At 52.1% G+C, this 12,955-nt stretch overlaps 2 protein-coding genes across 2 annotated transcripts in view; one reads left to right on the top strand and one right to left on the bottom strand.

The window, feature by feature from the left end:
* alg8 (ALG8 alpha-1,3-glucosyltransferase) overlaps positions 1-8,930 on the top strand; it is an 18,082-nt gene extending 9,152 nt beyond the window's left edge. Inside the window, exons 3-13 of the mRNA XM_072461755.1 lie at positions 1-107; positions 578-687; positions 852-919; positions 2,078-2,204; positions 3,273-3,376; positions 3,464-3,584; positions 3,652-3,785; positions 3,854-3,993; positions 4,590-4,687; positions 7,951-8,023; positions 8,133-8,930. The exon at positions 1-107 is cut by the window's left edge and continues 87 nt beyond it. Of these exons, the coding sequence (XP_072317856.1) occupies positions 1-107; positions 578-687; positions 852-919; positions 2,078-2,204; positions 3,273-3,376; positions 3,464-3,584; positions 3,652-3,785; positions 3,854-3,993; positions 4,590-4,687; positions 7,951-8,023; positions 8,133-8,346 (1,296 nt within the window). The 3' untranslated portion in view covers positions 8,347-8,930. The remainder of the gene's footprint in view (positions 108-577; positions 688-851; positions 920-2,077; positions 2,205-3,272; positions 3,377-3,463; positions 3,585-3,651; positions 3,786-3,853; positions 3,994-4,589; positions 4,688-7,950; positions 8,024-8,132) is intronic.
* Positions 8,931-11,280: 2,350 nt separating this feature from the next.
* LOC140374754 (solute carrier organic anion transporter family member 2B1-like) overlaps positions 11,281-12,955 on the bottom strand; it is a 71,890-nt gene continuing 70,215 nt past the window's right edge. Inside the window, exons 13-15 of the mRNA XM_072461754.1 lie at positions 11,919-11,983; positions 11,712-11,832; positions 11,281-11,586 (exon numbers count right to left, since the gene is read on the bottom strand). Of these exons, the coding sequence (XP_072317855.1) occupies positions 11,436-11,586; positions 11,712-11,832; positions 11,919-11,983 (337 nt within the window). The 3' untranslated portion in view covers positions 11,281-11,435. The remainder of the gene's footprint in view (positions 11,587-11,711; positions 11,833-11,918; positions 11,984-12,955) is intronic.

Here is a 12,955-nt window from a genome sequence, read left to right as displayed (position 1 = left end):
AACATGCTCCAGGTCCAGAAAACGGCGTACGAAAGTGAAGGAGCTCTGCTTTTCCAGAGACTCAGTGTCGTCTGCACCGACATGGTCTACATCCTGGCCACCAGAGAGTGAGTCCTGGTTTAGTCCTGGTTTAGTCCTGGTTTAGTCCTGGTTTAGTCCTGGTTTAGTCCTTGTTTATTCCTGGTTTAGACCTGGTTTAGTCCTGGTTTAGTCCTGCTTTAGACCTGGTTTAGTCCTGGTTTAGTCCTGGTTTAGTCCTGCTTTAGACCTGGTTTAGTCCTGCTTTAGACCTGGTTTAGTCCTGATTTAGTCCTGGTTTAGTCCTGGTTTAGTCCTGCTTTAGACCTGGTTTTGACCCAGTTTAGACCCGGTTTAGACCTGGTTTAGTCCTGCTTTAGTCCTGGTTTAGTCCTGGTTTAGTCCTGGTTTAGTCCTGCTTTAGACCTGGTTTAGTCCTGCTTTAGACCTGGTTTAGTCCTGATTTAGTCCTGGTTTAGTCCTGGTTTAGTCCTGCTTTAGACCTGGTTTTGACCCAGTTTAGACCCGGTTTAGACCTGGTTTACGTGTTGTTTTTCAGGTGCTGTCGCTGCGTCTCGGAACAAAAATCCTCCAAAGACATTTTGAATCGACCTTCGTTTGTTCTTGCTGTTCTTCTGCTTTTTAACGTCGGACTCATCCTCGTCGACCGTATCCTTTTAGACCCTCAGTCAGACCTGGTTTAGTCCTGGTTTAGTCCTGGTTTAGTCCTGGTTTAGTCCTGGTTTAGACCTTGTTTAGACCTGGTTTGGACCTGGTTTAGTCCTGGTTTAGTCCTGGTTTATTGTCTTGTTTTCCTAAGCCTGTGGTGTCAGATCTCCATTTCCAGTACAATGGTTTCTTGATGGGGTTCCTGCTGCTGTCTGTGTCCAAACACCTGCAGGTCTGGACTCTCTCTGGACTCTCTCTGGACTCTCCCTGGACTCTCCCTGAACTCTGGACCTTCTCTGGACTCTCTCTGGAATCTCTCTGGACTCTGGACCTTTTCTGGGCCTTCTCTGGTCTCTCTCTCTGGACCTTCTCTGGACTCTTTTGACTCTCTCTCTGGAATCTGGACCTTCTCTCTGGACCTTCTCTGGACTCTTTTGACTCTCTCTCTGGAATCTGGACCTTCTCTCTGGACCTTCTCTGGACTCTCTCTGGACTCTCTCTGGACTCTCTCTGGACCTTCTCTGGACTCTCTCTGGGCTCACTCTGGACCTTCTCTGGACCTTTCTGAACTCTGGACCTTCTCTAGACTCTCTGGACCCTCACTGGACCTTCTCTGGACCTTCTCTAGACTCTCTCTTGACCTTCTCTCTGGACTTTCACTCTGGACTCTCTCTGGACTATGGACCTTCTCTGGATTCTGGACTCTCTGGACCTTCTCTCTGGACTCTCTCTGGACCTTCTCTGGACCTTCTATGGACTTTCTCTGGACCTTCTCTCTGGACTCTCTCTGGACCTTCTCTGGTCTCTCTCTCTGGACCTTCTCTGGACTCTCTCTCTGGACTCTGGACATTCTCTCTGGATTCTGGACCTTCTTTCTGGACCGTCTCTGGTCTCTCTCTCTGGACCTTCTCTGGACCTTCTCTGGACTCTCTCTGGACTTTCTCTGGGCTCACTCTGGACCTTCTCTGGACTCTGAACTCTGGACCTTCTCTAGACTCTCTCTGGACCCTCACTGGACAATGGACCTTCTCTGGACCTTCTCTAGACTCTCTCTGGACCTTCTCTCTGGACCTTATCTCTGGACTCTCTCCGGACTATGGACCTTCTCTGGACACTCTCTGGACCTTCTCTGGACCTTCTATGGACTCTCTCTGGACCTTCTCTCTGGACTCTCTCTGGACCCTCTCTGGACCCTCTCTGGACCCTATCTGGACTCTGGACCTTCTCTGGACCTTCTCTGTACCTACTCTGGACCTACTCTGGACCCTCTCTGGACCCTCTCTGGACCTTCTCTGGACCTTCTCTGGACCTTCTCTGGACCCTCTCTGGACCCTCTCTGGACTCTGGACCCTCTCTGGTTCTAAATGTTTAACCCTGTGTGTGCTGTCAGTCCAAACACCTGCAGGGGGCGCTGCTCTTCTCCATCCTGTTGAACCTCAAACACATTTATCTGTACGTGGCTCCAGCCTACGGCGTTTATCTGCTGCGCTCCTACTGCTTCAGCCAGGACCATCCAGGTAAGTCCCGCTTTAGTCCCGCTTTAGACCCGCTTTAGACCTGCTTTAGTCCTGCTTTAGACCTGCTTTAGTCCTGCTTTAGTCCTGCTTTAGTCCTGCTTTAGACCTGCTTTAGACCTGCTTTAGTCCTGCTTTAGTCCTGCTTTAGACCTGCTTTAGTCCTGCTTTAGTCCTGCTTTAGACCTGCTTTAGTCCTGCTTTAGTCCTGCTTTAGTCCTGCTTTAGACCTGCTTTAGTCCTGCTTTAGTCCTGCTTTAGTCCTGCTTTAGTCCTGCTTTAGTCCCGCTTTAGACCTGCTTTAGTCCTGCTTTAGTCCTGCTTTAGACCTGCTTTAGTCCTGCTTTAGTCCTGCTTTAGACCTGCTTTAGTCCTGCTTTAGTCCTGCTTTAGACCCGCTTTAGACCCGCTTTAGTCCCGCTTTAGTCCCGCTTTAGTCCCGCTTTAGTCCCGCTTTAGACCTGCTTTAAACCTGCTTTAGTCCTGCTTTAGTCCTGCTTTAGACCTGCTTTAGTCCTGCTTTAGTCCTGCTTTAGTCCTGCTTTAGTCCTGCTTTAGACCTGCTTTAGTCCTGCTTTAGACCTGCTTTAGACCTGCTTTAGTCCTGCTTTAGTCCCGCTTTAGACCTGCTTTAGACCTGCTTTAGACCTGCTTTAGTCCTGCTTTAGTCCCGCTTTAGACCTGCTTTAGACCTGCTTTAGTCCTGCTTTAGTCCCGCTTTAGACCTGCTACTACTACTACATCATCTGTGTGTGAGGGGCATGTCATCTGTGTGTGAGGGGCGTGTCATCTGTGTGTGAGGGGCGTGTCATCTGTGTTTGAGGGGCGTGTCATCTGTGTGTGAGGGGTGTATCTTCTGTATAAGGGGCGTGTCCTCTGTGTGAGGGGCGTGTCCTCTGTGTGAGGGGCGTGTCTTCTGTGTGAGGGGCGTGTCTTCTGTATAAGGGGCGTGTCTTCTATATAAGGGGCGTGGTCTCTGTATAAGGGGCATGGTCTCTGTATAAGGGGCGTGGTCTCTGTATAAGGGGCATGTCCTCTGTATAAGGGGCGTGTCCTCTGTGTGTCCTGCAGACGGACGCTTGAACTGGACGAGCTTCAGTTTGCTGCGTTTCTCGGCTCTGGGGTTCATCGTGGTCTCGGTCACTGCTGTGTCCTTCGGCCCCTTCATCGCCATGGTAACTGTCACTCACACATGGTAACTGTCACTCACACATGCTAACTGTCACTCACATGGTGTGGTCACTTCTGGGTCACTTCCTCAGGGTCAGATGCCTCAGGTTTTGTCTCGTCTCTTCCCGTTTAAACGAGGACTGTGCCACGCCTACTGGGCCCCCAACGCCTGGGCCCTCTACAACGCTGTGGACAAGGGCCTCACTGTGCTGGGTAAGACCTGGTCAGACCTGCAGCTGGTCAGACCTGCAGCTGGTCTGAGCTTCAGTCCTGTCCTCAGGTCAGCGTCTGGGCCTGGTTCAGTCCGGCTCTCAGGCCTCGATGACCGGAGGTCTGGTCCAGGAGTTCCACCACACGGTGCTGCCCTCGGTCACTCCCTCAGTGACTCTGCTCTGCACCGCTCTGACCATTCTGGTGAGTCCAGTCCTGGTCCTGTCCTGGTCCTGTCCCGGTCCAGTTCTCACGTGTCCTTGTGTCCACAGCCTGTGGTGTTTTGCCTGATGTCTCGTCCTCGTTGCTCCTCGTCGTTTCTTCGAGCTCTGGTTCTTTCTGCTCTCGGCTCGTTCCTGTTCGGCTGGCACGTCCACGAGAAGGCTGTGCTGCTGGCAGTCCTGCCCCTGAGGTCAGAGCGGGGTCAGAGTGGGGTCAGGGTGGGGTCAGAGCAGGGTGGAGTCAGAATGGAGTTAGAGCGGGGCTCAGAGCGGGGGTCAGAGCGAGGTCAGAGTGGGGTCGGAGCGGGGTCGGAGCGGGGTCGGAGCGGGGGTCAGAGCGGGGTCAGAGCGGGGGTCAGAGCAAGGTCAGACCGGGGGTCAGAGCGAGGTCAGAGCAGGGTCCAGGGCGAAGTCAGAACAGGGTCAGAGCGGGGGTCGGAGCAGAATGGAGTTAGAGCGGGGTCAGAGCGAGGTCAGAGCGGGGTCAGAGCGGGGTCGGAGCGAGGTCAGAGCGAGGTCAGAGCGAGGTCAGAGCGGTGGTCAGAGCGAGGTCAGAGCAGGGTCCAGGGCAAAGTCAGAGCGGGGTCAGAGCGGGGGTCAGAGTGGGGTCAGAGCAGGGCGGGGTCAGAGTGGGGTCAGGGCGGAGTCAGAGCAGCACATGTCCAATTCTGTATTGAACTGTAAATTGTAAGAATAAGGAGATGACCGTGATGACATCATCAGATGACCATCAGGATTAAAGTCTCAGTGTGTCACTTTCCTCTGTCACATGTTTGTGTTGCCGTAGCGTTCTGGCCGTGCAGAGCAGAGAGGATGCTGGGATATTTCTGGTGTTGGCGTCGACAGGACATTACTCCCTCTGCCCGCTCATCTTCACCACTGCAGGTAAAACATCTGACCACATCTGACCACATCTGACCTCATCTGACCTCATCTGACCACATCTGACCACATCTGACCTCATCTGACCACATCTGACCACATCTGACCACATCTGACCTCATCTGACCTCATCTGACTTCATCTGACCACATCTGACCACATCTGACCTCATCTGACCTCATCTGATCTCATCTGACCACATCTGACCACATCTGACCTCATCTGACCACATCTGACCACATCTGACCTCATCTGACCTCTGGAGGGCATCTGACCTCATCTGACCTCATCTGACCACATCTGACCTCATCTGACCTCATCTGATCATGGGAGGGCATCTGACCACGTCTGACCTCGTCTGACTTCATCTGACCACATCTGACCTCATCTGACCACATCTGACCTCATCTGACCACATCTGACCTCGTCTGACCTCATCTGACCACATCTGACCACATCTGATCATGGGAGGGCATCTGACCACATCTAACCTCATCTGACCACATCTGACCTCATCTGACCACATCTGACCACATCTGACCACATCTGACCTCATCTGACCTCATCTTACCTCATCTGATCATGGGAGGGCATCTGACCTCATCTGACCACATCTGACCTGATCTGACTTCATCTGACCTCATCTGACCTCATCTGATCATGGGAGGGCATCTGACCACATCTGACCACATCTGACCTCATCTGACCACATCTGACCTCATCTGACCACATCTGACCTCATCTGACCTCATCTGATCATGGGAGGGCATCTGACCACATCTGACCTCATCTGACCACATCTGACCTCATCTGACCTCATCTGACCACATCTGACCTCATCTGACTTCATCTGACTTCATCTGACCACATCTGACCTCATCTGACTTCATCTGACCTCATCTGACCTCATCTGACTTCATCTGACCTCATCTGACCTCATCTGACCACATCTGACCTCATCTGACTTCATCTGACTTCATCTGACTTCATCTGACCTCATCTGACCTCATCTGACCTCATCTGATCATGGGAGGGCATCTGACTTCATCTGACCACATCTGACCTCATCTGACCTCATCTGACCACATCTGACCACATCTGACTTCATCTGACCACATCTGACCTCATCTGACCACATCTGACCTCATCTGACCACATCTGACCACATCTGACCTCATCTGACTTCATCTGACCTCATCTGACCACATCTGACTACATCTGACCACATCTGACCTCATCTGACCACATCTGACCACATCTGACCTCATCTGACCACATCTGACTCATCTGACCTCATCTGACCACATCTGATCATGGGAGGGCATCTGACCTCATCTGACCTCATCTGACCTCATCTGACTTCATCTGACCTCATCTGATCATGGGAGGGCATCTGACCACATCTGACCTCATCTGACCTCATCTGACCACATCTGACCACATCTGACCACATCTGACCTCATCTGACCTCATCTGACTTCATCCGACTCATCTGACCTCATCTGACCACATCTGACCACATCTGACCACATCTGACCTCATCTGACCTCATCTGACTCATCTGACCTCATCTGACCACATCTGACCACATCTGACCACATCTGACCTCATCTGACCACATCTGACTCATCTGACCTCATCTGACCACATCTGATCATGGGAGGGCATCTGACCTCATCTGACCTCATCTGACCTCATCTGACCACATCTGACCTCATCTGACCTCATCTGACCTCATCTGACCACATCTGACTTCATCTGACCACATCTGACTTCATCTGACCACATCTGACTTCATCTGACCACATCTGACCACATCTGACCTCATCTGACCTCATCTGACTTCATCTGACCTCATCTGATCATGGGAGGGCATCTGACCACATCTGACCTCATCTGACCTCATCTGATCATGGGAGGGCATCTGACCACATCTGACCTCATCTGACCACATCTGACCTCATCTGACCACATCTGACCACATCTGACCACATCTGACCTCATCTGACCACATCTGACCTCATCTGACCACATCTGACCACATCTGAGCTCATCTGACCTCATCTGACCTCTGGAGGGCATCTGACCACATCTGACCTCATCTGACCTCATCTGACCTCATCTGATCATGGGAGGGCATCTGACCTCATCTGACCTCATCTGACCTCATCTGATCATGGGAGGGCATCTGACCTCATCTGACCACATCTGACCTCATCTGACCACATCTGACCTCTTCTGATCATGGGAGGGCATCTGACCTCATCTGACCACATCTGACCTCATCTGACCACATCTGACCTCATCTGACCTCATCTGACCACATCTGACTTCATCTGACCACATCTGACCTCATCTGACCACATCTGACCTCATCTGACCTCTGGAGGGCATCTGACCACATCTGACCTCATCTGACCTCATCTGATCATGGGAGGGCATCTGACCACATCTGACCTCATCTGACCTCATCTGACCTCATCTGACCACATCTGACCTCATCTGACCACATCTGACCTCATCTGACCACATCTGACCTCATCTGACCTCTGGAGGGCATCTGACCACATCTGACCTCATCTGACCTCATCTGATCATGGGAGGGCATCTGACCTCATCTGACCTCATCTGACCACATCTGACTCATCTGACCACATCTGACCACATCTGACTCATCTGACCTCATCTGACCTCATCTGACCACATCTGACCACATCTGACCTCATCTGACCTCATCTGACCTCATCTGATCTCATCTGACCACATCTGACCTCATCTGACCACATCTGACCTCATCTGACCTCATCTGACCTCATCTGACTTCATCTGACCTCATCTGATCATGGGAGGGCATCTGACCACATCTGATCTCATCTGACCACATCTGACCTCATCTGACCACATCTGACCACATCTGAGCTCATCTGACCACATCTGACCTCATCTGACCTCATCTGACCACATCTGACCTCATCTGACCTCATCTGACCTCATCTGACCTCATCTGACCTCATCTGACTTCATCTGACCACATCTGACCTCTGGAGGGCATCTGACCTCATCTGACCACATCTGACCACATCTGACCTCATCTGACCTCATCTGACCTCATCTGACCACATCTGACCTCATCTGACCTCGTCTGACCTCATCTGACCACATCTGACCTCGTCTGACCTCATCTGACCTCATCTGACCACATCTGACCTCGTCTGACCTCATCTGACCTCGGGAGGGCATCTGGTGTGATTGTTCTGTGTTTTCAGAGCTGCCGCTGAAGCTGCTCCTGATGCTCCTGTTCACAGTCTTCTCCTTCAGCGCCCTCTACAGGCTGCACGGGTAAATGCAACACCTCTGTCTGACCACAGGGGGCGCTCCACCTCCGTCTGACCACAGGGGGCGCTCCACTCTCTCCTTAGCGTTTCCCATGATGCCTCTCTCTCCTCAGGCCTCTGCTGACCGCTGCTGACCGCTGGTACCTGTCTGGTCTGGCTCTGGTCAGTGTCGTGTGTGAGCTGCTCCTGCCTCTGTCCATGGTGAGCCAGCGCCTGCCGTTTCTGCCCCTGCTGGTCACGTCTGTGTACTGCGGCGTGGGCGTGGCCTACTGCTACGTGCGGCTCTACTGCGCCCTCCTGAGGACGAAGGAGCCGACGCCCTCCTGAGGACGAAAGAGCCGACGCCCTCCCGAGGACGAAGGAGCCGACGCCCTCCCGAGGACGAAAGAGCCGACGCCCTCCCGAGGACGAAAGAGCCGACGCCCTCCCGAGGACGAAGGAGCCGACGCCCTCCCGAGGACGAAAGAGCCGACGCCCTCCCGAGGACGAAGGAGCCGACGCCCTCCCGAGGACGAAAGAGCCGACGCCCTCCCGAGGACGAAGGAGCCGACGCCCTCCCGAGGACGAAGGAGCCGACGCCCTCCCGAGGACGAAGGAGCCGACGCCCTCCCGAGGACGAAGGAGCCGACGCCCTCCCGAGGACGAAGGAGCCGACGCCCTCCCGAGGACGAAGGAGCCGACGCCCTCCCGAGGACGAAGGAGCCGACGCCCTCCCGAGGACGAAGGAGCCGACGCCCTCCCGAGGACGAAGGAGCCGACGCTCTCCCGAGGACCTCCAGGACCGGCCCCGGGGGGGGGGTGATACCAGTGGGGACACCGGACCAATCAGAGGGTCAGGAGCCACAAGAGACGCTCTTTAATCTGACTTTATTCACATTTTTCAGAAATACAAAAGTCATTACAAAAATACACATTATTATAGTTTTATTTGGTCTTTACTGCTTCTTTGGCACGTTTAGTTCATGTTTAAGTATCGACACTTTAAAGGTGTAAAACGGTCACTCCTCCAGAGGCGGGGCCTTGTCTGATTGGCTGCTCACGCCCTCTGGTGGCCAAATAATAAAAATAATGAGTCTTAACGAGTCGGACTCGATCACATTCACATCGTTTCAATAAAAGTCTGAAATATGAATATTCAAATAAGAAATGTGCCGTAAATACAAGAGTAACTTAAACTCAAAAGCTGCACAAGGAGTTTCACAGAATATATTAGGCTAAATGCAAGGTTTAGCCCTGGTTTAGTCCTGGTTTAGCCCTAGTTTAGTCCTGGTTTAGCCCTGGTTTAGTCCTGGTTTAGACCTGGTTTAGTCCTGGTTTAGTCCTGCTTTAGCCCTGGTTTAGTCCTGGTTTAGCCCTGGTTTAGCCCTGCTTTAGTCCTGGTTTAGTCCTGCTTTAGTCCTGGTTTAGTCCTGGTTTAGCCCTGGTTTAGTCCTGCTTTAGTCCTGGTTTAGCCCTGGTTTAGTCCTGGTTTAGTCCTGGTTTAGTCCTGGTTTAGTCCTGGTTTAGTCCTGGTTTAGTCCTGGTTTAGCCCTGGTTTAGTCCTGGTTTAGCCCTGGTTTAGCCCTGGTTTAGTCCTGCTTTAGCCCTGGTTTAGTCCTGCTTTAGTCCTGGTTTAGCCCTGGTTTAGTCCTGGTTTAGTCCTGGTTTAGCCCTGGTTTAGCCCTGCTTTAGTCCTGGTTTAGTCCTGCTTTAGTCCTGGTTTAGACCTGGTTTAGTCCTGGTTTAGTCCTGCTTTAGCCCTGGTTTAGTCCTGCTTTAGTCCTGGTTTAGCCCTGGTTTAGTCCTGGTTTAGCCCTGGTTTAGTCCTGCTTTAGTCCTGGTTTAGCCCTGGTTTAGCCCTGGTTTAGACCTGGTTTAGTCCTGCTTTAGTCCTGCTTTAGCCCTGGTTTAGTCCTGCTTTAGTCCTGGTTTAGCCCTGGTTTAGCCCTGGTTTAGACCTGGTTTAGCCCTGGTTTAGTCCTGGTTTAGTCCTGGTTTAGTCCTGGTTTAGCCCTGGTTTAGACCTGGTTTAGTCCTGGTTTAGCCCTGGTTTAGACCTGGTTTAGACCTGGTTTAGTCCTGGTTTAGTCCTGGTTTAGTCCTGCTTTAGTCCTGGTTTAGCCCTGGTTTAGTCCTGGTTTAGTCCTGCTTTAGTCCTGGTTTAGCCCTGGTTTAGCCCTGGTTTAGTCCTGCTTTAGTCCTGGTTTAGTCCTGGTTTAGCCCTGGTTTAGCCCTGGTTTAGTCCTGGTTTAGCCCTGGTTTAGTCCTGGTTTAGCCCTGGTTTAGTCCTGGTTTAGCCCTGGTTTAGACCTGGTTTAGTCCTGGTTTAGTCCTGCTTTAGCCCTGGTTTAGTCCTGCTTTAGTCCTGGTTTAGCCCTGGTTTAGTCCTGCTTTAGCCCTGCTTTAGTCCTGGTTTAGCCCTGGTTTAGTCCTGGTTTAGCCCTGGTTTAGTCCTGGTTTAGCCCTGGTTTAGTCCTGGTTTAGCCCTGGTTTAGTCCTGGTTTAGTCCTGGTTTAGCCCTGGTTTAGACCTGGTTTAGTCCTGGTTTAGTCCTGGTTTAGTCCTGCTTTAGTCCTGGTTTAGTCCTGGTTTAGCCCTGGTTTAGTCCTGGTTTAGTCCTGGTTTAGTCCTGGTTTAGCCCTGGTTTAGACCTGGTTTAGTCCTGGTTTAGTCCTGCTTTAGCCCTGGTTTAGTCCTGCTTTAGTCCTGGTTTAGCCCTGGTTTAGTCCTGCTTTAGCCCTGCTTTAGTCCTGGTTTAGCCCTGGTTTAGTCCTGGTTTAGCCCTGGTTTAGTCCTGGTTTAGCCCTGGTTTAGTCCTGGTTTAGCCCTGGTTTAGCCCTGGTTTAGACCTGGTTTAGACCTGGTTTAGTCCTGGTTTAGTCCTGGTTTAGTCCTGGTTTAGTCCTGCTTTAGTCCTGGTTTAGTCCTGGTTTAGCCCTGGTTTAGTCCTGGTTTAGTCCTGCTTTAGTCCTGGTTTAGCCCTGGTTTAGCCCTGGTTTAGTCCTGCTTTAGTCCTGGTTTAGTCCTGGTTTAGCCCTGGTTTAGCCCTGGTTTAGTCCTGCTTTAGTCCTGGTTTAGCCCTGGTTTAGTCCTGGTTTAGCCCTGGTTTAGTCCTGGTTTAGCCCTGGTTTAGACCTGGTTTAGTCCTGGTTTAGTCCTGCTTTAGCCCTGGTTTAGTCCTGCTTTAGTCCTGGTTTAGCCCTGGTTTAGTCCTGCTTTAGCCCTGCTTTAGTCCTGGTTTAGCCCTGGTTTAGTCCTGGTTTAGCCCTGGTTTAGTCCTGGTTTAGCCCTGGTTTAGTCCTGGTTTAGCCCTGGTTTAGTCCTGCTTTAGCCCTGCTTTAGTCCTGGTTTAGCCCTGGTTTAGTCCTGGTTTAGCCCTGGTTTAGTCCTGGTTTAGCCCTGGTTTAGTCCTGGTTTAGCCCTGGTTTAGTCCTGGTTTAGCCCTGGTTTAGTCCTACTTCGGGCTCGGTGGAGGTCAGTTCATATTTGAGTTTCGTCTCTTGTTTTTTGGCTCGTCTCTGAAGCAAAATCATCACCAAGAAACAAAACCAACCGCCACAAAAGAAGACCAGCTGTAGACCCAAGAACCTGCAGCAGAAGAGAGGGCTTTAGTCTGGGTTTAGTCCGGGTTCAGTCCGGGTTCAGTCCGGGTTCAGTCCGGGTTCAGTCCGGGTTCAGTCCGGGTTCAGTCCGGGTTCAGTCCGGGTTCTGACCTGGTTCTGAACAGGTCCATGTCGTAGTACAAACAGGAGGTGTCGCTGTTGCACTTCTTTCCCCAGAGCAAACACGTGGAGTCGATGACGCGGCCGTAAAGCACTGGGCCCGGCATGAACGCTGAGGACGCAAACAGAAGAGTCATGTGACGCCAGGCCACGCCCCTCAGTGCTGTGACCTCTGACCTCAACGTGAGAAGAACTCACCCAGGACTCTGAAGAACATGTACTGAAGTCCCACAGCGAACGACTTGTCCTCCACCGGCACCGACCTGACACAGAGGAACGTTAGCAACACAAAGCTAGCATAGCGCGTTAGCAACACAAAGCTAGCAAAGCGCGTTGGCAACACAAAGCTAGCAAAGCGCGTTAGCAACACAAAGCTAGCAAAGCGCGTTGGCAACACAAAGCTAGCATAGCGCGTTAGCAACACAAAGCTAGCAAAGTGCGTTGGCAACACAAAGCGGGTTAGCAACACAAAGCTAGCAAAGCGCGTTGGCAACACTAAGCGTGTTAGCAACACAAAGCTAGCACAGCGCGTTAGCAACACAAAGCGCGTTAGCAACACAAAGCTAGCAAAGCGCGTTGGCAACACAAAGCTAGCATAGCGCGTTAGCAACACAAAGCGGGTTAGCAACACAAAGCTAGCATAGCGCGTTGGCAACACAAAGCTAGCAAAGCGCGTTGGCAACACAAAGCTAGCAAAACGCGTTAGCATCACAAAGCTAGCGTAGCACGTTAGCAACAGCTGTTTCCTGTTTATGGCACTCGCTTTGTCAAGAGCCACAATCTGATATTTCCAGGTCATAAAGCGTCTAACATTAGCATTAGCATTAGCATGACATAAAGAGAGGTTAAAATGCGGTGTAGAGGCTTTAGCCACGCCCCTTACACACGCTATCTTTAGCCACGCCCCTCATATGCAGAGAAGTCAAAGAAATGAGGCAAAACTGTTCCTGTGCCTGCTCCCTTTAGCCCCGCCCCTCACACAAACTAGCTTTAGCCCCGCCGCTCACACAAACTAGCTTTAGCCCCGCCCCTCACACACAGCAGCTTTAGCCACGCCCCTCACACACCGGCTTTAGCCCCGCCCCTCACACACAGCACCTGTAGCCCCGCCCCTCACACACAGCAGCTTTAGCCCCGCCCCTCACACACAGCAGCTTTAGCCCCGCCCCTCACACACAGCACCTGTAGCCCCGCCCCTCACACACAGCAGCTTTAGCCCCGCCCCTCACACACAG

This window comes from Eucyclogobius newberryi, unplaced genomic scaffold (genome assembly GCF_026437365.1).
Source record: "Eucyclogobius newberryi isolate DKJ021-1_F unplaced genomic scaffold, fEucNew1.0.hap1 SCAF_31, whole genome shotgun sequence".
In the NCBI taxonomy this organism is placed as follows: domain Eukaryota; kingdom Metazoa; phylum Chordata; class Actinopteri; order Gobiiformes; family Gobiidae; genus Eucyclogobius; species Eucyclogobius newberryi.
The sequence above is the reverse complement of the archived record's forward strand: the minus strand, read 5'-3'. Positions and strand labels throughout refer to the sequence as shown.